The sequence below is a fragment of the Balaenoptera acutorostrata genome, chromosome 1, assembly GCF_949987535.1.
Source record: "Balaenoptera acutorostrata chromosome 1, mBalAcu1.1, whole genome shotgun sequence".
Lineage (NCBI taxonomy): Eukaryota > Metazoa > Chordata > Mammalia > Artiodactyla > Balaenopteridae > Balaenoptera > Balaenoptera acutorostrata.
In genome coordinates, this window is record NC_080064.1 from 139,330,278 (window position 1) to 139,357,924 (window position 27,647).

Below are 27,647 nucleotides of genomic sequence, written 5' to 3' on the forward strand. Positions count from 1 at the left end.
AAATATATCATAATCAGGTAAAGAGAAAAAACTTTAGATAATTAATTTACTTCTGGACCCTTGAGTTATTTATTTGGTTCTTTTCTTGAAGAATAAAAGAAAAATACTCTCAAAATTCACAAGTTATTTATTAATATTAGTTATTATCTCCTGGAATAGGTATAACTCACTAAGCTGAATATTAATGATATAAATTTAGAGGTGGATTGATTTTTACATGAAGTATTTGACATTGATGACTTATTTTTAAATGCAGGTACTCTTTAAATGAGGTAAATTGTGTGGGAGCACATAGCATAGGTGATGTTGAGAACATGTTCAATAGAAATCCTGTGAGAGTTGGTAAACATTTTTAAAAGCCTTTTACCAATTTTGATTATTTCACTCTATGAAAAGTTATTTTAAAATTACGAAGTTTGTACATAACAATACTTATTATAAGGAGCCCCTACTAAGTACCAGGCACTGTATCAGACACTTTTCTTTTCATGCACTATTTTCAGATCCTCACCATAGCTCTAGAGGGTTGGAGTGATTAATGCTGTTTTCCAAATAAAGCACCCAAAACTCAGACTAGTTAAGTGACTTCTCATGGCCCCACAGTTGGTTAAGTGATGGGTCCAGGATTTGACCCTAGATCTTTCTGGCTCCAAAGCCTTTACTTTTTCTCTGCACCACTTTCTTTTCTGTGCATCACTTAGATTCCTGTTTTCCAAGCATTGTTCTTCCAAATAATCACTTCCCATCCTCTATCACAGCTATTTTTTAAATCTTTCATTTATCTTAGTACTAACCATTTTGATAGAAAATGCTCTTTGATATTGCTGCTGCCACTTAATTTTTTATAGGAATTACTGTTCACTTTCATGAAGTCTATTAATAACTAGCCTGAACTTCAATTAATATAAGCAGATTTAAAAGGAGCTGTGAAAGTTCTACTCCTCTGTCGTAAAGACCTATAAAAAACAAAAAATAAAAACATATACTACCATCTCTAACAATTATTTATTGAGCCCCTGCAATGCTTTGGAAGCTATTTAATAGGCTTGGGATTTGAACATGAATAGAACCCAGTCCCTGACCTTCAATGGTATTCATCCTAAAGATGAGACAGGCGTGGGAACAAATAAGCACAAAACAGTGTGAAACATAGAACAGAACAAATACAAGGTATAGTGCATGGTGGAGGATAAACAGGTAAGGTAAGGATTTGCTCTTTCAGGAAATACTGGGCGTATCTCTATAGAGGCTAAGATATATGAACAGGGCATCTAAGCTAAATTTATTTGGAAAAACATCCAGATTATATAAAGAGATGTTCTGCTGTGTGCTATGTTGAATGACTATCCCCATTAGGAGAGGTAGGCCTAGAGACCCTTACCTGAATATGTGTTTGGCACCAGTATTAGCAGTTAAAAGCATAGGTAGGCTAATCATTCAGACTTGGTTTATTTATTCTTCTAAAATAGTAACAACATTATTCATAAGGTAAAGAGGCCTTATAATAAGAATAAGTAATGAGTTCCTGCTAATATATTTGTGGTTTTAGATAAAAGATTTAAAGTTGTAGCATTTTTTAAAGTAGTTTTATTATTCTTTTTGTAAATACCATGATGATGATGTTAATGAGTGCTGTTTTTCCACTTCCAGAGTAAGGAAAATAAACATGACGTATAGGAGGTGGTATCTCTTGGGTTCCAAAGCAGTAACCCTTCGTGAACAGTGTTTTGTGCCCTCCATGTCAGGAATCAGAACGAATTCCCCATTACACATTTTAGTACAGAAATCCTACATTCTTTTATTCTCTTCAGGAAGACACTATTTATAGTTATACTGTCCGTCATCTTCTCTCTTGAAATAGGGGAGTTCATCAAAGCTTTGTATGAGTCAGATGAAAACTGTGAAGTGGATCCCAGCAAATGTTCATCTAGTGAACTGATAGACCATCAGAGCAACCTGAAAATGTGCTGTGAGCTGGCTTTCTGCAAGATCATCAACTCTTACTGGTGAGCTGCTGTCGGTGCTTCATTCCCTGCTATTGGAACTTCAGTTTTTCGATATGAGTTATCACAGTGTTAACTGTTATTTCCCAACCAAAGGAAGGACTTATGGGAAAAATTGAAAGTTTCCCTAATACAGTTTTGTCTAAAATCTAAACCTCTTTTGTAAGCAGAAGTTGCTCTGAACTATCCACCTAAATATAATATTTCCCCAGAATATTAGCACCACATCCTCGAATACCAAAAGTATTTTAAGGACTTTTAAACATATTTACTAGTGTCAAACAAATGTGTTAATGATTTTTGATCATTATTGTAACCCCAGCAATTGGTGAGATTTTGGAAGCTTTTGATGAACAGTCTTTAGAGAGGTTATGGTGAACTGTAGTAAACCAAATGGTTTAGTCAGGAGCCTCATGCCATTTTCCCACTTTGCAAAACTAAGTTTACACTAATTCCTGAGTTTTGTAGCTTTGGGTTTCTGTTCTCCATCTGGATGTCTATGAATTTTCCACCACTTCTCAGGCTTGAATCAGACAGAAGCTCTCTCTATTAGGCCCTCCTCATAACCTGGCTCTGTTGGGCCAGAGTGGGATCACCTGTGCTTTCTTGGGTTATGGTACTTTTATATTTGGTCCTTCTTCCTTCCCCAGTGTTTTCCCTCGTGAGTTGAAAGAAGTGTTTGCATCCTGGAAGCAGCAGTGCCTGAACCGCAGCAAGCAAGACATCAGTGAGCGGCTCATCAGTGCCTCGTTGTTTCTCCGTTTTCTGTGCCCGGCCATCATGTCTCCCAGTCTCTTCAACCTCATGCAGGAATATCCTGATGACCGCACATCTCGGACTCTAACTCTAATTGCCAAGGTCATCCAGAACCTGGCCAACTTTGCCAAGTAGGTGTCACTACCATGACCACTTTTTTTTTTTTTAATTTATATTTATTTTTGGCTGTGTTGGGTCTTCGTTTCTGTGTGAGGGCTTTCTCTAGTTGTGGCGAGCGGGGGCCACTCTTCATCATGGTGTGCGGGCCTCTCACGGTCGCGACCTCTCCCGTTGTGGAGCACAGGCTCCAGACGCGCAGGCTCAGTAGTTGTGGCTCACAGGCTTAGTCGCTCCGCAGCATGTGGGATCTTCCCAGACCAGGGCTCGAACCCGTGTCCCCTGCATTGGCAGGCAGATTCTTAACCACTGCGCCACCAGGGAAGCCCCATGACCACTTTTTTTTTTTTTTTAAATTATTTATTTATTTATTTATTATTTTTGGCTGTGTTGGGTCTTCGTTTCTGTGCGAGGGCTTTCTCTAGTTGCGGTGAGCAGGGGCCACTCTTCATCACGGTGCGCGGGCCTCTCACTGTCGTGGTCTCTCTTGTTGGGGAGCACAGGCTCCAGATGCGCAGGCTCAGTAGTTGTGGCTCACGGGTCCAGTTGCTCCGCGGCATGGGGGATCTTCCCAGACCAGGGCTCGAACCCGTGTCCCCTGCATTGGCAGGCAGATTCTCAACCACTGCGCCACCAGGGAAGCCCCCCATGACCACTTTTTAACAACATTGTTTAAAAAGTACATGAGGCCTAACCTTTGGATGAGCGTGGGGTGCCTCATCACTCATGTTCCATGATTTTCATTGTGGTATTATTAAAAATAGCAAAAAATATTGTAATCAATTTGAATATTCACTTTATAGAGGAATGGTTAAGTAGTCTATGCATTCAGTGGAATATTTGCAGCCACTGCAAGTTGTGTTTACAAAGAACCAATAATATGCAAAATGATAAAGATATAATTATATTAAATGAAAAGTTTTATTAAAAACTCCAGCCAAAAAAAAGAGGTAGGATACCAAATGGTGCATATACTTTTATCCCAACAATATGAAAACACAAAAATCTAAGTATAGGAACGTTGGGAAGGACAATCAGTCAAAATTCTATGGTTACATTATCTAAGACAAGTGGCCTGACCCCTTCAAAAAGTCAATATCATGAAAAATGGAAAAGATGGAGGGAGGACTGTTCTAGCTTAAAAGAGACAATGCAGTGCTTGAATCTTAATTGGATCTGAACTGGAAAAAACATTTATAAAAATCATTTTGGGGACAATTGGTGAAATTTAAATATGAACTATATATGAGATAATTTATAAGTAATGTCTTTTAAAAGTTTTAGTGTGACAATGGCATTGGTTTATGTAAGAGTTATTCCTTATTCTGGAGAAATAGGTGCTAATGTACTTAGAGGCTATGTCTGCAACTTAGTTTAAAATGGTTCAATCAAAAAAAGAGAGAGAGTGAAAAGAAACTTGGCAAAATGGGAACGGTTGGTTAAAATAGGTGAATGGCATATGGGTGTACGTTGTATATTCTTTCAACTTTTCTGTAGCTTTCAACTTTTTCAAAAGAAGTTAGGAGAAAGCAGTTGGAGAAGAAATGCACTGAACTGTAAATAGCAGATATGTTTGGGTGGTGGAATGGGTACACCTACCCTTTTTTCCTTCCACTTTTCATTGTTTTCAATTTTTTCTTAAGTTTAATTTTTATAATTTATAGAAAACAATTTTAAGAAATCACTGAGAAGCAATTCACACTGGCAAAATCGATCCCAGATTTACTCCGTATTGAAGCTTAAGTACAAGTTTCTAGTAGCAATGTATTGAAGGAAAAGATTAGAACTTCAATGAGATACATTGTTTTCTAGCATGTGACTTTTTAGAAGTGCACTATTTTAACTTTGTATGCTCTATATATATGCTAACACAGAAATATACATGTTTACCCATATTTGAGCTAATTCTTGTAAAAATTGTTTCTAGTTTATTTTGGAACATGCTTTATGGACTTAAACAAGGCCTGGAAGATAACTAGAACCTAGATAGGCAAAGAAGAGAGGAAGTTCTCTAGTAGAAATAAATAGCATGAGCAAAGGCTTGGAGAAGAAAAAGAGTATAATGTATTTGGGGGACTTTGAAGAAGCTAGCGATATTGAAGGTCTATACTGATAATGAATGTTTACAATGGCTTTAAATACCAGGAAAAAAGGATTTTGTCTTTACCCTATAGAGAATAGAAAGCTATTCAAAGTTTTTGACTATTAATGTAATATTAAGAAAGTATGTCTTAGTATTTATCACTTATAGATAATCAAATTAGTCACCTCCCCAAAATTAAAAAAAAAAAATTTATAGCTCTGTGTAACGTCAATTCAAAATGATCACATCTCTTTTCCTGAATATGTTCTTTCTCATTTTCTCTCCCTCTACTTCAGATTTGGTAACAAAGAGGAATACATGGCATTCATGAATGATTTTTTAGAACACGAATGGAGTGGAATGAAGCGCTTTCTTTTGGAGATCTCTAATCCGGACACCATCTCGAACACCCCAGGCTTTGATGGTTACATTGATCTGGGCCGCGAGCTTTCAGTTTTGCATTCCTTACTGTGGGAAGTAGTTTCCCAACTTGATAAGGTAAAGTAGGCGGGAAGGGTAACAGGAGATGGGAGGTAGAGAACCCTAATGTACCTGGATTCTGGAGAGTATCTACAGAGTAATCACATTCATGCTTTCTGCTTGTTGAAAGCAACCTTTTGCCCTAGAAGTCTGGGAGGAAATAGTTATGATTTCTGAGTAAAATATGTGCCCTACAAACCAGAAAATTCTAGTAAGCCACAAAATTATTAACATATTTTTAAGTAGTTACCTGAATTAATGGAGTATATATTTCTATCAACAAATATGTTTGTGTATTTGCCTAGAAACTAATATCAAATATTAGTGTGTGAAGCCTTATTCATGTATAGTAGAGTGAGATGAAACCTCATGTAGTAATTTCTAATGGAAGTGTGGACTTAGAAGAATACTGAGACTATCGTGTTTAAGTAACTTACCATGAGATTTATTTTTATCATGCAAGTCAGAGGGTTTAATATAACTATTAGTACCTATAGAGTTATGTGGGATCTGAAAATCCTGATGTTTTCTTTTCATCTGCAGATGTGAATTAAGAATAGAGAAAACAATTATCATTTTTAATCATTTATTTTCTGACTATAAGCTAAGAATTTTTTTGTATATCATATTAATAACTAAATATATACCATGCCAATCATTTTCTTCCTTCTCGAATTTTGCAAAGAGGAATAGAATTGTTATGGAAAACAGCCTAACAGACTCTGGCTAGGTTTATCACAATAATTATTTATTGATGTTTTTGTTTGCTACAGCTACTTTATAAATATCTGTGGTGGTATGTTAGAATAACTTCAAAAAACAAAGTTATTTTTCTGTGATAAGAATTTGTTTATTTGTTTTCCTCCATTTTCCTATTATCTTTATTTTTTTTGAGTCAGAACATTTTTTATTTTTTTATTTTTTGAATTTTATTTTATTTTTTAATACAGCAGGTTCTTATTAGTTATCTATTTTATACATGTTAGTGTATATATATCAATCCCAATCTCCCAATTAATCCCACCACCACCACCACCCCCAATTATCTTTAAAAACATTGCACCAATAAAATGAGGGAGAGGGGAGTAAAACCTATTAACAAAGAACACTTTCCTGAGGAAATGTAAATGGTAGGGTGTCCACTGGTGCCCAAAACATTTGTAAAATAATTAACTGTTTCTTATTCTCAAGGACCCCTTCTTAACTTTTAGAAATGCTAGCTAGATTTTAAGTTGCAGCTATGCTGAGGGTAAATTCCTTGGATATGAATCATGGCTCAAGAGAGTCAAGCAAGTAAAGACATTCTTCAGATGGCATCTGTACTCATTTGAGCAGGGTAGAAGAGTCTGTTGAGAAGACAGCGAAAACCCAGAGGCAGCCATGTAAAACTGCCTAACGGATGAAGGTTCCCATAAGACCCCATGAGAATGAGAATTCCCCAAAGAAAAAAATGATTGAGGTGGATAAAGCAAATCGTAAAAAGTTATTCTTCACTGAATAACTGCATCAGTGGGATGCAGATACAGTTATCTTCTGAAATCAACCTGGTTTATTCAGGGTCAAGGTCTTTTTAACAGGCTTTGCTGTGTAAACACACGTTCTCCTTTTTAATCTCTGTTTGGTCCTGGGAACCAGCAGTACATCTATCTAGACACATCTCATAGATGTGTCATAACTTTGCTGTTTAAATTTTTCTTAAAAAATTGTCTTGCTGATGCAAACTCAGCTGGCAGTAGGTCAGGGTTCCCAAGATTAAATGGCTAGTGGATGGCAATATCAACTGTGTGCCCTGCAGTGCTCTGGACCCCTGAATGCAACACCTTCTTGTATGTTGGCATGCATTTCTTTCCTCACATGATCCCTTTTCTTTGGAAGTTTCATCACACTAGCCAATCCTCTGGTCTTAAAGTTCTTTTTGGTTAGAAGGTGTTTGGTTCTTCCCCTACCCTCCCCCACCTTGACCTACCAGCCTCCCAAAGATTTAGTTTGCTTTGCATGTCTATTTTAGTTGGAATGGCAATAGTTTGGTTGTTTTGAGCATGTCTTTTAATTTTTATTTGCATAATCCTAATTTCTATTTCCTTTCTTTCCTCAATGTCTGCTGCATCTTGTTTCGCCTCCTCCATTCATCTCGACGCCATGGTTCTGCTGCTCCATAACAATGCATTATGAACCTGCCACTCCCATATGCAAACACCTACCCTTCCCTCCAACCTCCACCCCTCCATCAATGGGCATCGTTGTCCCAAAAACAATCTGTGGTGGATATCGCAATGCTTATTATCCAATTAGGGTGAAAATTCCTTCCTACAGGCGACCGTGGCAAAATTGGGACCTCTCCCTCGTGTTCTTGCTGATATTACCAAATCTCTGACTAATCCTACACCAATACAACAGCAACTGAGACGCTTCACTGAGCATAACTCCAGTCCAAATGTCAGTGGAAGCCTCTCCTCTGGGCTGCAGAAAATTTTTGAAGACCCTACTGACAGGTATGAATTTCAGAGAGAATTGGAACTACTTATCTCAGAGGGAGATAATATTTAGAGATTTGGGAAAAATCTATTTAACTTACTTGTTGAATTTACAGCTTTAAAATCATGAGCAGTTGGAAAGAGTCTTCTGAGATAAATCCAATTGTTTGTCATAATAATACACATGATCTAGGATACTTATTTTCTAGAATGATATTGTAGAGTTATATTCAACAAACTTATAAAAAGAACCTATATCCTGCTTAATGGAAGACTAAGGGCTCTATGAAATTGATATTTTCAGGTATTGTAGCGCTCAAAAATCTGAGAACCTCAGTTGAAAATATTTTAGAGCTGGCTGTGTCAGCTGAACAGGTAGATACAGTGTTGATGCTTAGACTTTGTTTTCTGTATTGGCAAGACTTGTGCCTTTAGTAGGGACCCTTTGGTTGTGCACTCAGGGCTTCTCGAAGGTTTAGACAGAACCGATTAACTAGGAATTGGAATACCTTGGGAGGTTTAAAACCTAACTAGGAAATGATTGGAATTCTAGTAAAAATCTAAGACAGGGATGGAGTGGTCTATACAGTGTTATTCTCCACCTTTGAAGAAAAACTAAAAATGTTGGATCTTATCCTAAGAATTGTGATGATGAAATCTGTGTTTAGAAACGAATGTAAGTATCCACACTAGGCCTCTGAGCCTTCTGAAGAGTTCATATGCTTGAGTTGAGGAATCTTAACTCTGTTGAATTTGCCACAGGAGTAATTAAGGGTCCTTTCCTTTTCCACAGTGATTTGCATAAACTAAAATCTCCAAGCCAGGACAACACAGATAGCTATTTCAGAGGGAAAACATTATTGCTGGTTCAGCAAGCCTCCTCCCAGAGCATGACTTACTCTGAAAAGGATGAAAAGGAAAGTAGCCTACCTAATGGCCGGAGCATCTCCCTCATGGACCTTCAGGACACTCATGCCGCCCAAGTGGAGCATGCGTCTGTCATGCTTGACGTGCCGATGCGCCTGACTGGAAGCCAGCTTTCCATAACCCAGGTGGCCAGCATCAAACAACTTCGGGAAACCCAGAGCACTCCCCAGAGCGCACCCCAAGTGCGGAGGCCCCTGCACCCAGCCTTGAACCAGCCCGGCAGCCTCCAGCCCTTGTCATTCCAGAACCCTGTCTATCACCTCAATAACCCAATTCCAGCAATGCCAAAGGCCTCTGTGGATTCCAGTTTGGAGAACCTAAGCACTGCCAGTTCCAGGAGCCAAAGTAACAGTGAAGACTTCAAACTCAGTGGACCCAGCAATAGCAGCATGGAAGATTTCACCAAACGTAGCACTCAGAGCGAGGACTTCTCCAGGCGGCACACTGTGTCGGACAGATACATACCTCTTGCTCTGCCACGGCAGAATAGCACGGGGCAGGCCCAGATCCGAAAAATGGACCAGGCTGGGCTAGGTGCCCGAGCCAAAGCCCCACCATCTCTGCCACACAGTGCTTCCCTACGTAGCACCGGGAGCATGTCACTGGCATCTGCGGCTCTGGTGGCCGAACCTGTGCAAAATGGGAGCCGGTCCCGGCAGCAGTCCTCTTCCTCCAGAGAGAGCCCTGTTCCCAAAGTGAGAGCGATCCAGAGACAGCAGACACAGCAGGTAGGGGTGAGTGCTGGAGGGGGCTGCCAGGTACTTGGTCCAACTGTTTCCTCGGTTCTTTATATATAAATCATTGAGAAATCCAATTGCTAGCAGGGTTTCCACTTAAAACTATTTTTTGTAACCTTTTTATAAATTTATTTATTTATTATTTTTAGCTGTGTGGGTTCTTCGTTTCTATGTGAGGGCTTTCTCTAGTCGCGTCGAGCGGGGGCCACTCTTCATCGCGGTGCGCGGGCCTTTCACTATCGCGGCCTCTCTTGTCGCGGAGCACAGGCTCCAGACGCGCAGGCTCAGTAGCTGTGGCTCACGGGCCCAGTTGCTCCGCGGCATGTGGGATCTTCCCAGACCAGGGCTCGAACCCGTGTCCCCTGCATTGGCAGGCAGACTCTCAACCACTGCGCCACCAGGGAAGCCCTATTTTTTGTAACCTTTTAATGGAAAGAGGAAATGAAAAGTTTGGGAGGCTTCTGGCTAGATGAGGCAGCAGAATGTAGCTTGCCTTCCTGTAGCTTACTCTTAGGAGACTGTAACAACCACTCCAGGGGCCTTTCTGTCTCTTCAAGCAGCAGAGCTATGATCTCAGCACTGAGAACAATCTGTGATGTTGAGTAATAATTAGACACTTAAGCTGTGAATCTACAGGCCAATTCAACTAGGATATATTTTGGGAATCTGGACATTAATCCTCCTTAATTTTTTTTCTTAAGTTTCCAGAATAAAGTTTTGCACTTTCAGCCAAGAGTTTAGTGTAACTGCTCTCTACTCCATCCCCCAACTCCCTCTGGAAGTAGTAAGTCCCCGTGTGCCTTTTCCTGGAAATGGCTAGAAAAATAAACAACTGAACACCTATAGAAGCAAGGTAAAGGAGAGAGGTAAAAAGATAGAAACACAGGTGGTTGACAAGTATTCTCTAAACATTTATGAAAATCTCTTATATTTCTATTTACATGGACAAGCCCAGCTCATATCTCACCTAAATTTAATATAAGATTATCAAACTTTGTTCTTCACAAATAAAAATGTTTCTTAAGAATTTTATCATTTCTTCTTTACAGATTACATTTTGAGGCACCAATCCATATTTACTCTTGAAATAAACTAAGAACCTTATGAATGCATTTATACATATCTTACTTTCATCTAAAAAAGATTTTTCTCCTAAAAAAAAGCTTTGTTGAATTTTTTTTGAAACCTAATCCTACTTTATTTGTTTTAAGGAGCTTTGTGATTAGAAGAGTTCTATGACAAATCCTTTTGTCAGCAGAATCACTGGTCAGAGGAGACTGCAGTGAGACCACCAATGTATCTCTTTAGTATATTTGCATTTTTATAGGTAGGCATTTACTGACTGGGCTGCTTCTGCCACCACTCTGCTGTGGTCAGAGCCCTTGCCCCTACTTTGATAATTATTGTTTAAAAAAAAAATTAGAACATTTACAGAATCCTTGGATACAGAAGTAGAAGAAGGGATGAAAAACTTAAGCTGATTCTGGTAGCCAGCTTCCTGAGCAAAACCTCCTAGTTGGTCAATGCTTTCCTGAGAAATAAACTTTTTCTTCAGTCTTAAATTTTTCATTTTTATTTTGTTATATTTCGCAAAATTTCACCAATTCATTTGATTTAATACACATTTTCATTTAAAGAAAAGGAAAAAAGATTATACTCTATTAATTTACATAATGATTATATTATATAATTTTTTCCTTTTCTTTAAATGAAAATGCTTTTATATATATACATCTTTTATATATATATATCATATATGTACATTTAATTTATGTTAGGAGGCTATCAGTCTTTCCCACCTTATTGTGAATTAGTTTCCATACTTTGATTTTATGCTAGCTTCTAGTTGAGATCAACCCCTTTCAGATAATTAAATTGTTGATTGAGAGGAGAAAAGAAAGATAAGTAATTTTAGAGATGCAATACTGTGTGGAGGCAAATGTCTATGTGGGGGTTTAGTGCAGCTTGAAGGCCCTGAGGATGAGGTAAGGAGTAGAGAAGAATATCAGATTGGCAGAGAGGGGCAAGACAGGCCACAGGGCGGGCCCTCTGCCTACTTTTCAAAGTTGGACTTAGTCCCAGCCCTGGAGAGAAAAAAGAATGCTTACCCTTCCCTCCTGTATCATGTTGTCCTCAATTCCCAGGACCCGTGACTCAGACTGACTGTTTATAGATATTGTAAATTAAATAGCCTTTTGTGTGATCATCTGAAACCAATTGTCATTTATAATATCTGTGCTGTAGGAAAATATGACACCTATCATATAAGCACTACGTGTTTCTGTGCGTGAATAGAAAGCTGTCTGGATAGATGGGAGGTATGAAATGCATATAGCCATTAATGAGCTTGGGAATGTCTATATTATGTTGGCATGAAGGGGGGCATAGCCACAGCACAGCTTTACATATTCAGCCCTGTTTGTGCCTTTGGTGGTGCTGCCACTGTCATATCAGTTAAACCATAAATCACTGTATTTTGATTGCTCAATTTTCTGTTTTTTCTACACTGGCTTTTTCTATGCAGATGTTTTATTCTTTCAAACTTATGTTATTATTTTTTTTGTTACTTATCTTTCTTGCTTGCTTTTCTCATCTCACTCCCATGAAGCCTCTGATGTTCTATATAATCAGCACATTTTTTACGTAAATTCCTTTACATATTTTAATTGCAAATTGTGTTGGGGAATTCTTCTCTCCCAAAAATTGGAGGATTTCTTTGTGGGGATTGTTCTGCAGGCATTTGTAATTATTGGAGGTTTTGTCCCATGCAAATTCCATTTGTATCTTAGCACAAAGGAGCGGCCATTGTTGGCAATGTAACTAGCTTCAGTCGTCTCCATTTGCTGAGTAGGAAGGAAATAAAATCCTAGTTCTACAGAGAAGGAATTTTTTGACCCTTTTTGGCCTCTGTTTGGATTTCTTTTTTTTTTTTTTTTTTTAGTAAATTCCACTTGAGTATTTTTTTTTTAATCTTTTTTTTAAAATTTATTTATTTATTTATTTTTGGCTGTGTGGGGTCTCCGTTTCTGTGCAAGGGACTTCTCTAGTTGCGGCAAGCGGGGGCCACTCTTCATCGCGGTGCACGGGCCTCCCACTATCGCGGCCTCTCTTGTTGCGGAGCACAGGCTCCAGACGCGCAGGCTCAGTAGTTGTGGCTCACGGGCACAGCCGCTCCGTGGCATGTGGGATCTTCCCAGACCAGGGCTCGAACCCGTGTTCCTTGCATTGGCAGGCAGACTCTCAACCACTGCGCCACCAGGGAAGCCCTGGATTTCTTTTTAATCATTTTCCTCTCCATCTTGTTTTTTTGTGTATCATGTACTCTGTGCACATAATAGACTCTATTTACAGTATATGAGTTGTTCAGATTATAGCGTGTTACCTAACCTTAGAAATTCTAATTTGAAGAGGCTTTTTAAGTAGGTATTTGACAAGCCTATCAGAATGATGCTACAGTTTTCACATTTGGATTTGTTGAACCCTCTCCTAACCAACCTCTTCAAGGATTCTCAGAGTTTACTTACTAATTTAGTCAGCTCTTTCTTTGGTGTTGATAGCAAAAGTGTTATTCATTTATGGGAACCTGACTATTTCAGACTATGGAGAAGCTGAAAGCAACAAGTCTTATTTATATCTAGTAAATAAACAGGGAACCGGCCTGTTCTCAGTCATCCTCAGCATAGCCAGGCTAACTGTAGGATCAGTGAAACTGCTTTCTCAAGCCCTTTTGCCCTACAGCATTATTATTTTTCCCAGAGAAACCCTATAAAAGCTTTATCTCATTATATTCCTAATAGGAATCCGTGCTCCTTTTCATTTCGTCTTTTTCATCCTTCATTTTCTTTAATGATCCACTGTTGGAAGTCAATGGAGAAAATGCTCTTCTTAAGGCTATAGCTAAGCAAGATGGCATCTGAACCATTTACCAACCTATTTTCTCAATTTCTTTGACGATAAACTAGGGGTAATAAATTTTGTTGTCTATCCAGCTTATAAAGGAGATAGAACAATCACTGAGGAAAAGCCTTTGATGTACTTCCAAAGGATTAGAGGAAAAACATAGGGTATCCTTCTCTTAGCAATAAATTACACCTTGGTAATGAATTCTAAAGAGAATCCAAAGTAATTATAAATGGATACTATTTTATTGAGCATCAGTTGTGCCATGACATAGTCACTGCCATTCCCAGAGGAAAAATGTTCTGCGATATATGGTGCCATGCTTCAAGGGTTGACAGTCTAATCAGGAAATAAGACCGGCACTCGGAAGACCAGTCAAATAAACGTAAACTACAGCACATAGTTCTTTCATGTGAAGAATGTATTACAATAACAAATAATTTTGAAAAAAATTTGGAAATAAAAATCACCTCCATAGTCTTCAATGTAGGTAAAACTATTTCTGATTTGTTCAATATTACTTTTCTGCTCTTTATAGTTATGTAAAGGTTTTATCATAAATACAAGGAATAGTTTTATATTAGTCTGATTTATTTTTTCAAAACTTATTGACCACCTCCCGTATGCCATGCAAAGTGCTAGGGTGTATGAGGAAGTGGTTGAAAAACAGGTTCAACCAATAAAATAGGAATAGACTGGAATGCCCAGTTCCCATTGTACACTGTCTCATAATTCACTGGACATTGTTAGTCCTTCTGAAGGTATGGTAGCTACCACCAACACCAGTGAAATGAACCAACTCTTTATTTTTACAGCTTCTCACTTTACATTTTATGCCTAGATTACCTAAGAAGTTGTTTTTAATATGCTTTTAGGGGCTAAGATCTCTCTTTAGTATGTTCTTAGGGATACTATTAGTTTATAGTGCATTTATTGGCACTCAATAAATAGTTACTCGTAACAAATCACAGGGGAAGAAAGTTCTTGGGAACAACATATTGTTAACTATAAAGCAGAAAGCTACTGAATTAGCTTCCTTGAAGTTTTAAATTCCAAACATTAAAGTTATTCATTTTAGTGGCTACTTTATCTCAAGCAGCAGCTGAATAGAAAATCCTGGTTTCACAGAAAAGCAGCTCTCCTGTGCCCTATGTGGTAAAGGGATAAGATTCTAAAATTAAAAAGGCATTTGTCTCCTTTAAGTATTGACTTTCTATTAATTTTTAAAGACTCAGAACCACAATATTTTGCCTTTCAGGTGTACATATATCAAATAAAAACCTAAACCCCTTTTTAAACGATTTTTCTCTAAATACTAAAGCAATTTATTGTGCTCTGCTTTCAAAATCCAGTAGGGGGAGAACTAGGGGTGTGTGTGTGTGTGTGTGTGTGTGTGTGTGTGTGTGTGTGTGTGAAGTACCTCGTAGTTTACAAACTGCTTTTACATGCTATCTCATTTGTTTCTCATAATAACTTTTGAAGTAGATAATTATTATCTTTTTTAATATAAATGATACTATAGTCTATAGATCAGTGTTTCCAAAGTGTGATACTCAAAATTATTTAAGTATACAAGGTATTTAATCAATCATTTAATTATTTTAACACATATTAGAAAAATATCTAACTATTAATATTAAATGTATTTATAAATTTATAATATATATAACATTAAACTCATGATTTTACTGATAATATTGCTTAGCATAAGGACTTAGCTAACTGAAAAAGGTTGTTTTAAAGAGATGATAAATAGTATATCAGTGACAACATGGTTATGACAAAAAAAAATGAGAATGATACACAAATGAATGAAGTATAAGAAGCCTACCTACCATAGTGGAGATGAAGGTAGACTTTTTAAGAACTGAGGGTACTGAAGTTTAAGACATGTTTATGTTTTTCTTGACACAGGGGAGAAAATGGCTTTAAAGAAGGAATTTCTAAAAGTTCATTCACTGTTGCTTGTGTGTGCCTCAGGCATGAAGCTGTTTTTTATCGATATGTATCTGTAATCTGTTTGTAAATCATCCAAACCAGGTTCTTCTTCAAACCTTTAGGAAATACCCTCATGCTACTTTTGTATGAATATTTTTTAAAGTCTCTCCCAAATAACCTTTTTGTCTCTGCAACCAATTTTTTTCATCTAGTCTTTCTAAATCTCAAAGTCATCAAGATACCCCTTATTTTAAAATATCTATATATTTAGAGTTTAACCGGGTTTTATTCCAAAATGACATAAAGATTCTTAAGGTACATAGCTCTGCATGGGAGAGAAAATTCCCTTCCAATTATTTATAGAGTATTGGTCCTCAAAATAGAAATTCATTTTAATTATAAAAAGGCTAACTCACATAAAAATGCTTTGTTCTATCTGTCTCTCTCTCTTTCTCTCAAGAAAGCCAGAGAAAAAGAATTTGTTGTCTATTTCCAGCATTGTTTATGGAGAAACCACTAATGTTCAGTAGCCCAATATAAATTATCATATCCAGGGCCAGTTTTCTAAGCATAAATACAGTAATAACATCTAAGCTCTATAGTACTCCATAGTTTCCAAAGAACTTTCACATACTTTATATTGTTCAGTCCTTAGAACTCCCTGGGAGATGGTCAGGATAGGTGGTGATGGTGGTGGTAGCCCTATTCAGTAGATTTGGAAAAAAGTATTTAAGAGATTAAGTGACAATGTAAGTAGCAGAATTGCTACTCAAAGCCAGAATTCTTATCACTCTGTATATCTGTTGGAAAAGGGCAATTTATCTAGCTATCCTAACTGGATAGAAATATTCCTTAGACTATGTTGATGTCCATTGTTTTGATCCTGTATTCATCAAGAAACTTTCTGGTAAAATATGGACTTCTGAGTGATGTTAACCCATGAAGAAGTCAATGTCTGTAAAAATGACCAATATCACTTTTTTTTCTCTTTCCCTAAATGGTTGATGTGAAAATTAAGAATTTGGCATTCTGATATATAAATGGGTACCTTGTGAGTTGTTTAGCATTAATCAATTCCTTGGTTCCTGATCATCCCTGGTTAAGCAGGTGTTTCCTCACCTGAGCAATCAACCATCAACTTGTGCTTTCTTTCTCTCATTCTGTCATCATCGTAATTTCATTAGGTAATGACCTAATGAAACCATTGGACTAATTAACAATTTTAAGGCCTTGGCTTTCCCTCTTTGGAGGGAAAAAAAGGCAGGTTCTTAGATGTGATTTCTATTCGCAACATTTCAGAATATTTTATTCTTGTACAAATGGATATTCTCTTTCCTCACCCCCAGCCCTTGCAGTAACAAAATATTATTTAGAACTGGGAACATTTATCAGAAAACAGGGATCACAATTATGTCTTCTAAGAATAGCTCTCTTTGTGAAACATAACTGTGGATGAGCTCTTTTGGGAGATGCTAATAGGTATTTCTGACGCAGGTTCAGTCACCTGTGGACTCGGCCACAATGTCCCCAGTAGAGAGGACAGCAGCCTGGGTTCTGAACAATGGGCAATATGAAGAGGATGTAGAAGAAACCGAGCAAAATCAAGATGAAGCCAAGCATGCCGAGAAGGTAGAACCTAGTCTGTCTTTATTGCCCGCACAGTGATAGGCCACCCAAAGGGTCGTCTAGCCAAGGAGATGATCTCCCCAGGGTCCCCAACTTCAGCTCCACCTCTTATGTTAACCCTTATATGCGTATCTGTGTATGATAATTCAGTAGTGTCTGTGTTTGAAAATATGCGGAAATGTCCATCAAGCTGGGGTGGGAGGATTAGCTCTAATTTTTTTTTTTTTTTTTAATATGAGTTGCCTTAACTTGGAGAAAACTCTGCTACTCATTTCTAGTCATTTTAGGTGAATATTTAGTGTTTCTGTATAACTAACCATAGTCAAGATTACCCTTGGACTAGACTTCCTTTCTATATCTTTGTAATGATTTTGTCTTTTTTTGTTTTTGTTTGTTTATTTATTTATTTATTGGCTGCGTTGGGTCTTCGTTGCTGTGCACGGGCTTTCTCTAGTTGCCACAAGCAGGGGCTACTCTTTGTTGCGATGCACGGGCTTCTCATTGCAGTGGCTTCTCTTGTTGCAGAGCACAGGCTCTAGGCACATGAGCTTCAGTAGTTGTGGCTTGCAGGCTTCAGTAGTTGTGGCTCGTTGGCTCTAGAGTGCAGGCTCAGTAGTTGTGGTGCACGGGATTAGTTGCTCCGCGGCATGTGGGAATCTTCCCAGACCAGGGCTCGAACCCGTGTCCCCTGCATTGGCAGGCAGATTCTTAACCACTGCGCCACTAGGGAAGTCCCTTTTTTTGTTTTTCTTTTCACCTTTTCTGGGTAAAGAACTTGTAACACTATAGCTGATTTTTTAAAAGACATTGACTAAAAAAAAAAAAAAGAAAAAAGAAAAGACATTATCTATTGCTTCAGTTTTGTTTCGTTTCGTTTTGTTAAGAAAAGTTGACATGAAGAATAAGGATTATCAAACAAGAACATTGACATCATGTATGGCATTACCTCATTTAATTAACAACCAGACAAGTAGCTTCTGCTTACTTATCAGCAGGATCCTAAACTATGCTTATTGATGCAGTCTACCTCTTCAAACTGTATAAGAACTGTCATCTTTGACCTTCTGGATTAATAAGCGTAGTGTAGGACCATGATGTTGGATAAGCAGAAGCTAACTGTCTGATTGTCAATTAAATGGAATATTATGTAAAAACACATTGCATTTTACAAAGCAGCATACAGATTTATCATTAATTACTAATGAATTTAAATAGGCCATATACAAGAAAGCTTAATGCTTCTTGCCTCACCCAGAAATTTGACATTCCAGTTACTCAAACCCCAACCCACAGCAGCTTCAGTACAAGAAAGGGCCACGTAACCAATTGAATTATATAAAGCTTTAGTGAATATAAATGTATATAAAGCTTTAGTGAGAAAACAGACATATGTGTTCCAACAAGCAGTAGCAAACTGGGCAGATGAACATCATGAAAATAGGCCAAGAGGCAGTATTAATCAGCCCCAGAGAACATGTAGGCCTTTTGCTTAGAGCTTGTGACCTGAATGGTTTACGCTTTTATAGCTGGGGAGAAAGCAGCCATAAAATTCTATTTATTGGTTTAGTAACTTAACATTATGGAAGTGCTGCTTGCTCTCTAAAGGGCTGGCTCTAGTAGGGTGAAAGAATGGCAGTCTGATGAGTGAAGGCATGTCAGAGATCCTACAGTACAGGTGATGATACAGAAATCTTTTCTCATGTAGACCACTGGCTTTTGACTTATTTTAAGTTATCTGTCAGGCTTCTAAGTGCTTGATCTTTTTTTTCCTGCTCCCATTTGATACCGTCACAGATTGGATGTGGCTTGCAGGAACTGGTGGTTTAATGTGGAGAGTGATACATAAATGATATAGATTTGGAATGCCAAGGTAAGATGAAAAATGTAATTTTAGGAGGTGGGCAGAGCTCCTAAGTGATTCCTGTTGATAATTTTAAAGAACATCAGCAGCCCGTGGGATGGCAGTTCAGGCAGCCTCCAGCTCCATTGCCTAGGGTTTCTTTCGTAAAAAATAAATCACTAACGACTAAAACCAGCGTAACTCCAGTATTTCTCTCCTTGTCTGTGGCGCCTCTTCTCCTCTGCTCTAGTACGAACAGGAAATTACGAAACTGAAGGAGCGCCTGCGAGTGTCCAGCCGGCGGCTAGAGGAGTATGAGCGCCGGTTGCTGGTGCAGGAGCAGCAGATGCAGAAGCTGCTGCTGGAGTACAAGGCCCGGCTGGAGGACAGCGAGGAGAGGCTGCGCAGGCAGCAGGAGGAGAAGGACAGCCAGATGAAGAGCATCATCAGCAGGTTAGAGGTCGCCTGGCGGTGGACATGGGCTGGGTAGCTAGGGCTGCAAAGAGGTGGGACGATGACCCAGAGAATCCTAAAGCAATGGCAGCAAAAGCCATTTTCCACTCTACGTGTCCTCTGTGGTACTTGGTACAAAGGTGACAGCTGACTATATCTCTTACGCTTTTCTAAATGTGAGACCTTAGTGCACTTCCTTTGAAGATAGAGGTAGTCTATTTTCCTTTAGTTGTAACGATTAGAAAAAACTAAAACTTAGTGACTCCCTTGAGAGGTCTCAGAGGAAAACTGAATCTTAAAAATGTACGTATTCAATGTCCAAGGCTAACTTAGTTTTTTAGAACAAGCCCAGAGAGGTGGAAGGGAGTTTCATGGGATGTCTTTAGGGCCAGAGAATTAAGGGAGAAGGCCAGGGACGTCCAAGGGAGGCTAAGGGAGGGGGCAATTTTACCAAATGCTACATAGCACTTACTATGGGCCAGGTACTTTTCTAAGCACTTTACAGATAAAATTTGTTTAATCTGTTAATAATAATTTGATTAATGCCAACCTCTGAAGTAGGCATTATTATTATTCTCATTTTACAAATAAAGAAACAGGCAACAAATTCATTAAGTCACTTGCCCAAGGTCACTTAGTGTTGCTGCTGGGATTTGAAGCCACGAAGTCAAGCCCCAGAGGCCATGCTCATGACCACTGTGCTTCAGTGTTGTTAAATGCTGTAGGCAGGTCAAGTAACTTAAAGTCAGAGAAGGTTTGCTGTTTTAGCAGCACAGAAGTATTTAGCAGTCTTACCGAGAGGCTTTTCATGGAGTTAAACATCAGGGGGTTAAGATGTGAATGGTGGATGAGAAAGAAAGTAGACCTACTATGTGTAGAGTACGCTCTGAGGAAACTTAGCTGTTCAGGGGAAGAGGAAGGTCACCTGTTACAAGACAACAAGATTAAGAGAGGGTTTGGTTTTTGTGGGTTGGTTTGCTATTTTAAGATGAAATAAGTTGTGCTGAGGAAAGGATCTGATAGAAAAGAGGGAGATGATAATTGTGGGAATGCTATTCCAGAGGAGGTGAAAATCCAGTCCCAGTAGAGAAATCAACTTTGGATGTCTTCTTCTAAGGTGGCTGAGAAGATAGAGCATGGTTGCAGATCTTGTACTAGGAAGGAGTGGCAGTACTGAGCTGTCCTGAGTGTGGGTTTCTTGTTCTCTATGTTAGCCAGCTCTCTCCTTGAAGATGTTGATCTCTCCTTACTACCCAATTCTAGGCTAATGGCTGTGGAAGAGGAATTGAAGAAGGATCATGCTGAGATGCAAGCAGTTATCGATGCAAAGCAAAAAATAATTGATGCACAGGTAAGCAGATTCTTAATCTAGTGGAAGGCACTTGTTTATAATAACTGTTATCTCCTGACTTCCCACCCCTTGCAAATGCCAAGGCACATGATGGACAATAGGTCACTGGAAAGTTCTCAGCATTACCTTTTGAAGAGTAAAATAGTTTCTTTGTGACCTCTATGACCTTTCCTTTCCTTTACTGGTGACAAGTCTGTTAACCTAGCAAAGTTTTAGCGTGCTTAGTGCAGTTGCTCGACAAATCTCAACCTAGTGCATGATGGGGTTTACTTCTTTCCTTCTGGAAAGGAGGGCATTCTCTAAGGGGGTACCTGTGAAAAGTACACTGCATGTGTCTGGCTTGTGACCTCCACTGACCATTGCTTGGCTATGATGTTCACAGTCTTGTCAGTCACGTCCACTGTGCCATCAGCCTCTGGCCCCAAACAGTAGTCTAGCTGCAGGGGAAAGACAGGGTGGTGAAAGGTACCCTTCCTTGTTATTCTTTTGGTTCTGGATTTGGCGTTGATGCCTGGGATTCGCTTGGCTGCCCTTCTCTGTTGGCGCTGTGCTTGGAGAGCCTCTTTTGGTTGATGAAATCGGAACCTGGGCCTCTGCTCACTGCAGCTTCTACCTGTGACAATAATGGCATGACGGACCACTGCCAAGAGCACCCCCTCCCAGGTTCACGTCAGTGATCAGAGCAAAACCCCGGAGGCAGGAAATGTTTCTAATTCCTTTTTCATTTTATCAGTGCAAAACATGGTTGTATTTCTTAGAGTGAAACAAATAACAAACGGCAGTGCAGCTTGGATGTGGCCGGTCTGGCCACTGAATGCATCACCTCCCTGAAGACCACCCAGCCAGGTTCACGTTTCTCACCCTTAAGTACCATATCATTTCCCTAAGCTCTGAAATCAAAATGGGAGCAAGGACTTTATGTCCAACTTTCTTCTCTCCTTATCAGCCAGTAGTCAGTCTATGGTAGAGCCCCCAGTATTCTTAAACAGGCATTTTACCCCCAGTCTAGTTTCCTGACAGGGCTAATATGGGATGGGGTTTATTTTTCAAAGGAATTGGGAGTAAGGCTGAAAGCGCAGCCATGGGAAGAATGCGTCATGCGCCTCCTACTCCCTCACATACACGAGACCCGGAAGTCGAGTGTGAGTTGTCATGCTCTCTCGTCAGCACGGTTCCCAGAATATTTTGGACCCTTGAACTCTGCAGTTTCTGGATATTTAGACCTCCTAAGAGTCAGAAGAAAGTTCTTACTTGGTCCATTTTTTAAACTTTTCTAGGTGTCCCCAAGGTAGGTGAGGGAAGGGTAGCAGAGACAAGGCCTTCTCGACAGACACACTGTAAAAATTCATCTGAGAGGCTTAAGAGAAACAGCCTGGATAAAGAGGGCAATTTAGTCAGGAAAACAAGTGTTGATAAGTGTTCACTTTGGGATCTTCAATATGACGGTGTAAAGCAGAGAGAGTTCTATTAATAACTACACCCGAATAGATTTTAGTTCTAATGAGATCATACAGACCGTTTTAATAATTTCAGCTTGTCTAAAACCGTGTCAGTCTTAAGCAGAGGGAGCTTGGGGGTGTCGTAGTCGTGGCTCTGTGCATATAGTATTTCCACTTTCTTGGTTGCCTGTCAAGACAACCTCATCATTAGCTTCTGAAGATTTCTACCCCACCCCTGCCCCCCATTTTGACATCTAGGGTAAGATGACCAGGTATGAAGCATGAGTCATAGGCATAGAAGATGAAAGCAAGGGAGGGAATCAGGTTCATCAGGGCTCAAAAACTCTGGAAAGTAAGGACCTTCTCTCAGTTAACACGAGGGCATCACCATTCAGGAATGGGAGAACTCTTATCCTCAAAGCATCAGTCAATGTCAGACTTGTGGTCTGGCTAAACTAGGTAACAGTTTGGGTCCATATTTCAGGCAGTGGTTTTCAAATGGTTTGATTCTGTGGACTATTTTGGTGGAACCAGAGATACCTTCCATAGATTGCTTTCCAGCTGTTCCTGCTGACCATTCAAGAACAAGGGCTTCCACTGGAGGCTCACTATGGGTCCCTAAAGAACACTTGGAGAATCCATTAGACCACATTTTGAAAACCACTGCACCATGCACAGCACAGATGATAAATACTAAAACTAGTTTTTAAAAAAATTATAATCTCCTTAAAAGGAAGGTTTCTCAGTTCCAGCTGTTGTCTCACTGATACATTAAAATCTTATTCTAGCAAAAGACTATGAAAATCCTTTAGTGTCTTTTGTAACAAATGACTTTTCCTTTGAAAGGATAAATCTTACATCTTAAGTGTTTGATGGAGCAGAGCAGCCCTTCTGGCATTATTTAATAGAATGAGGACATGTTTGGGGGTGAACGCTTCCCAGCGAGGGAACCCATACTTTTATGTCCCTGACACCTGCCTTGGTGCCACTGGCAGTTAAAAAATATTTCTGAAATGAATTGTTTTCCTTATACTAGCGATGGGCCCAACATTTCCCAAAAGAGGACAGGTCAGGTACCCAGCGAACTGGTTTCCATCTTCTCTCTCAGCAGCCCTGTGCCCCTACAGACAAGGCTGGTCCCTGAACTCAGCCTCTCCATCTCCTGGAGTCAGTTTATGCTCCAAAGGCCCCACCGGGGTCAGCCACTTTCTACTGGAACCGGGAGAGGATGAGTACTCCCCTGGTGACCCTGTCCTGGGCCTTGTAGCACCACCATGGAGATCCTGGTGATGGTACTACGGGACCATTTCTTAAACGTCAGACCAGGGGCTGTGCCACCTTTCACCCCCCAGGATCTCTCCATGTCACTCAGATGGAGGACTTCCTCCTAGGAGAAGCAAGCAGCTGCCTAGTTACTGTTGCAAGTGATATCTCCGCTGTGTTAAATTACAGGTCATAAATGGAGATGAGATTATGCAAACAGGCAAGTAACCCGTCCATTCTCTAGCTGAGCAGTTCCCAGCCCTGGCCCGGTACACTGGCCTCCTACACATTCCAGCTCCTGCACTCCCCACACTTGAAATCCTTCCTGTCAGGCAGGAACTAGATTGCTTTGCCATTCAATCCAGGCAGAATGGAGAAGTCAAGGCCATCTTTTGCCAACTGAACTTGACTTTCAAAAGTCCCTGTTTGATTTTTTTTTTCTTTTATTTTTTGTTTTACTTTGAAAGGTTGGCAGTGGGGGGAGTTACAGAAGGGAGTTTCTCCACTTGGAAACTTTCAACTGTTTAGTAGAAGGGCTGCTTGACTTCAGCTGTTACTCTTGCAGGAAATAAATAAATACAATCATTCTTAGCCTTTTTTGACCCTTTAAGAATCAAATAATTTTTCATGAATGCCTAATTTCTTTGGATCAACCCTAAAGAATCCTGCACTCCTTAGAATTGAGGCATGATAATTTATCCTAATACTAAAATATCTTTTCTTTTTTAATCATTTTTAGATATTACCAGGTTTTCTGCTTAGAGATCATTTCTAACCATAGGGGGAAACATCATATCTGGCTCCCACCCCTTTTCTCCTGGTAACCACTGGCCAACCCTTACTTACTGACTTTTAAAAGATCTACACTTGTTATCCCAGTAAATTCCACTGGCTGTAATTTTTTTAATTATTATTTTTTTAAAAGCCTTGTAGTTCTTTCTTTCTTTGAGTTTTGCTTATCCTTAAAACAAGTTACCTTCCCAAAGTAAAAAGCATCTTAGGCTAGATTAGGGGCTAGTTAATAATGCTGATTTTTTTGTATCTTACCACCTGAGTTCTCCATCAGGGAAAGGAAAAAATAAAATGTTAATAATAACAAGTGTGAGCTAGTTTTTTTTCATACTTTTGAAACTGTGACCACCAGCCCTGCTGCCATACAGATCCCCGCCCCACCCCCAAAGCAGGAGATTAAAGGGAAGCCTTACTTGATGCTGTTGTTGCATATGCTTTTACCTAAATTTCCCCCCAGGGCAGTGGTCTTCACTCTGCATCCTTGGGCAGCTCGTTTCCGGCACAGCAGTGCTGCTCATGGCCCTGTGGAGCTATGCTGTAACAGCAAGGAATAGCATCTAACCCTCAGCCCTTGTATGTCCTCTCTGAACCTGACCATGACTATCCTTACCATGCTTTTCCCCGAGTAGAACACTCCCTGGGTAGGAAAGCTCTTTTTGGCTTTGGGGATTGTTCCTCACATGCTTTTTTTTCCTTTTTTTTGATATCATAGATGTAGGTAAAGACTGTCCTTCTCAGCGTTAACTTGTTTTCTAAAAAATGGCAACTTCATGTAGGAAAGGTTCTAGGATGATTTACCTAGCTGGTGAAGCTAAGATTAGGATTTCTCTCCTAGTCTTTGTGAGACTGATATTTTGATGGGATGATTTTTATTTTTGTTTAATTTAGATGAGCCTACTTTTCTCTAGATTGCCATTTTTTCCCTCTTTTTTCTCTTGGTTTTTTTTGTGTATTCAACAGTCTTTGGTTCCAAAATATTGGTTCTAAGCCTTTTTTTTTTTTTTTTTTCCCCCAAGATTCAAAAGTAAAATGGAAGCAGTCTCCTTATTGGGTAGCTTTCCTGGAGTACCTCTGAGCTGGAATGAGTCTAGGAGCTTGTGTTCTCTGTTTGTTTTCATGTGTTATGTTTCTGGCATCCCCCTTTGGCCACATCTCCCTTCCCATATTCAAATAACTCCTTGGTCTGAGCTTTTGGCTGCTTCTCCCCCTCTTGCTGTTGCATCCTCACTTTGTTGGTGACTATAAACTGCCACCATGTATTGTTTCAGTTTTGAGCACCATGTGAATTCTTTCCAAATGTGACTGATGTGACCCCTTCGGGGTCTAAGAACCCATAGATCACATGCACTTCTCCTCTGTGAAATGAAACCTCTGGTGCTTCTTTCTTTGTCACCTAATTCCCATGTTTTAGTTTTGACCCAAAGTACTTAATACAGCAAGGCAGCTTGACACCTCTGTTTCATAGTCCGAGGTAACACATGGTGTCATTTTTACATGATGTCCTAGGGTCCCAAGGGATGATTAATAACAAATCTTGCTATGCTGAAAGGAAAAAAGAGAGAAAATAAACACAGACCCATTGGGCTCAGGGGAAGCTGGCCTGACTAGGGTGCAGAAAGAGGCAGAGACGTTCCATTTGTCTGGGAAGCATCATGTGTACTGCTGTTTGATAGAAAGCATTAGAACAGTCATTCAGTAGAATATTACGGTGTAGTTGCCTGCGTGGAGCCAGAATAAAGCCATGATTGGTGTGTTGTAGGAAAAACGGATCGTGTCGCTGGATTCGGCCAACACCAGACTGATGAGTGCGCTGACCCAAGTGAAGGAGCGGTACAGCATGCAGGTCCGCAATGGCATCTCCCCCACCAACCCCACCAAGCTTTCCATCACGGAGAATGGTGAATTCAAAAACAGCAGCTGCTGACGGGCTTTGTGAATAGACAGACTGTGGGAGGAGACAGAAGGAAATGCCCCCGCTCTCCTATCCCCAGCCCTCTCCCCAGCCACACCAGGTTTACAGAATGTTGCTACTTCAGAACAGCAGGGTGGCGAGCAACTCTCCAATGAAGAAAGGAACCTTGTCTTTCAGGGCATAAGGCTAAGACTTCCAAGGTCGACGCGCCCCCCCCCACCCCCACCCCCCATCCCTGTGTACATAGGGAACTTAGTTCTGGGCCATGTACAGAAAATACCACTGTAATATACCCAAAGGAAGTTAATAATGTAGATTACCTTTTTAATTATTGCTATTTTTATTATTGTTGTCCTCTTGTTGAAAGCACTGCAGTTGTTAGAGGAGGCAAAGTAGGAGCTACATGTGAATGAGAGATGAGCCTGGCGGCTCAGCTGGTAGAGACCACGTGTCTGTCTGATAGAGCACACAGACCGCAGTAGGACATTGTCAGAATGAATTTTTCAGGGATTCCTCTGCCAGTTTAAAAACCCCACTCCGGTTCCCTTGTCCTTTAGGAAAACATGCAAATACCGAGATCCAAACACAACAGTTTATCCCATTGATCAACCAAGACTGGTTCTGGATGGACAGCTATCTGATTTGGGGATACACTGTTCCAGAGGACACAGATAAGAGCTGTTGTATCAAAGCTGGACTTCAGGAGTGATTTCTGTTGAACTCCTGTTGATGTTTATTTCCTTCTGTCTGTAGCAGACGGGAATTTTCCATTTTAGATAGGGGGCTTTTTTTTTTACCCCAGTTGTAATAAAGGGTGTTCTTTTTCCTCTTTAGAGTTTACAAAACTATAAATATTTGTGTCTCTATAAACCATCTGCATCTTCACACCCACTTGCCCTTTCCTCCCCCATGGTGGGAGCAGTCAACACCAACAGGGTTTACTCTCCCCTGGAGAGGTTATTCAAATATGCTGTCCATAAGCCATCCGAAATAAACACCCTTTCTTCCATACAGAAAAGGGCTAACCATACCATACCATGGCAGGAATCTCTGAATATTTCCTATCAAAAATTTTTTTTCTATTTGTAAGTTATAATTTTGGTTTGGGATAAAGATTTTACCCGGTGTACTAGCAGATCTCTGGGCAGGGTAATTTTATCTCAATCTTTAACTTTTAAATTGCTTCTTTCTCTAATCCCCTCAGTAAAATTTGGAAAAGAAATCCAAATCTGAAGCATTGCTCTCTTAAAAGTCATGATTACTCTTAATGAAAAATAAAATACTAAAAGTGGGAGGACAGCACATTCCAGCTGTTATTCCCATGCTCTTTGTAGATTTGGCAATAATAACCCAGTTTCACTAGCTGTCATCGTTGGCTTTATTGTAGGACAGATTTATTGTAGGACAGAAACAGTCATGGAAGCTAAGTTACTTCCTTTTTTCCAGAGGTGTGAAATGTCATCTTGAATGCAACCTTGATTATCAGAAGTATGGAATATTACAAGTTAAACAGACATTATATTTACAAGTATATATACACATATACTCACACATAT

General features: G+C 39.6%; 1 protein-coding gene across 5 annotated transcripts in view; it reads left to right on the forward strand.

Annotated features, from left to right (window-relative positions):
• Nucleotides 1-26,316, forward strand: part of RASAL2 (RAS protein activator like 2) — a 396,742-nt gene extending 370,426 nt beyond the window's left edge. For 2 of the 5 annotated variants that reach the window (XM_057544819.1, XM_057544821.1), the window contains 10 exons: nt 1,862-2,006; nt 2,654-2,890; nt 5,256-5,457; nt 7,732-7,931; nt 8,707-9,568; nt 16,910-17,044; nt 19,132-19,334; nt 20,598-20,685; nt 23,577-23,607; nt 25,939-26,316. In XM_057544819.1, coding sequence (XP_057400802.1) covers nt 1,862-2,006; nt 2,654-2,890; nt 5,256-5,457; nt 7,732-7,931; nt 8,707-9,568; nt 16,910-17,044; nt 19,132-19,334; nt 20,598-20,685; nt 23,577-23,607; nt 25,939-26,081 — 2,246 coding nt within the window. In that variant the 3' untranslated portion in view covers nt 26,082-26,316. The remainder of the gene's footprint in view (nt 1-1,861; nt 2,007-2,653; nt 2,891-5,255; nt 5,458-7,731; nt 7,932-8,706; nt 9,569-16,909; nt 17,045-19,131; nt 19,335-20,597; nt 20,686-23,576; nt 23,608-25,938) is intronic. The other 3 variants (XM_057544820.1, XM_007172943.3, XM_007172942.3) reach the window with 3 other exon arrangements.
• The last annotated feature ends 1,331 nt before the right edge of the window (nt 26,317-27,647 follow it).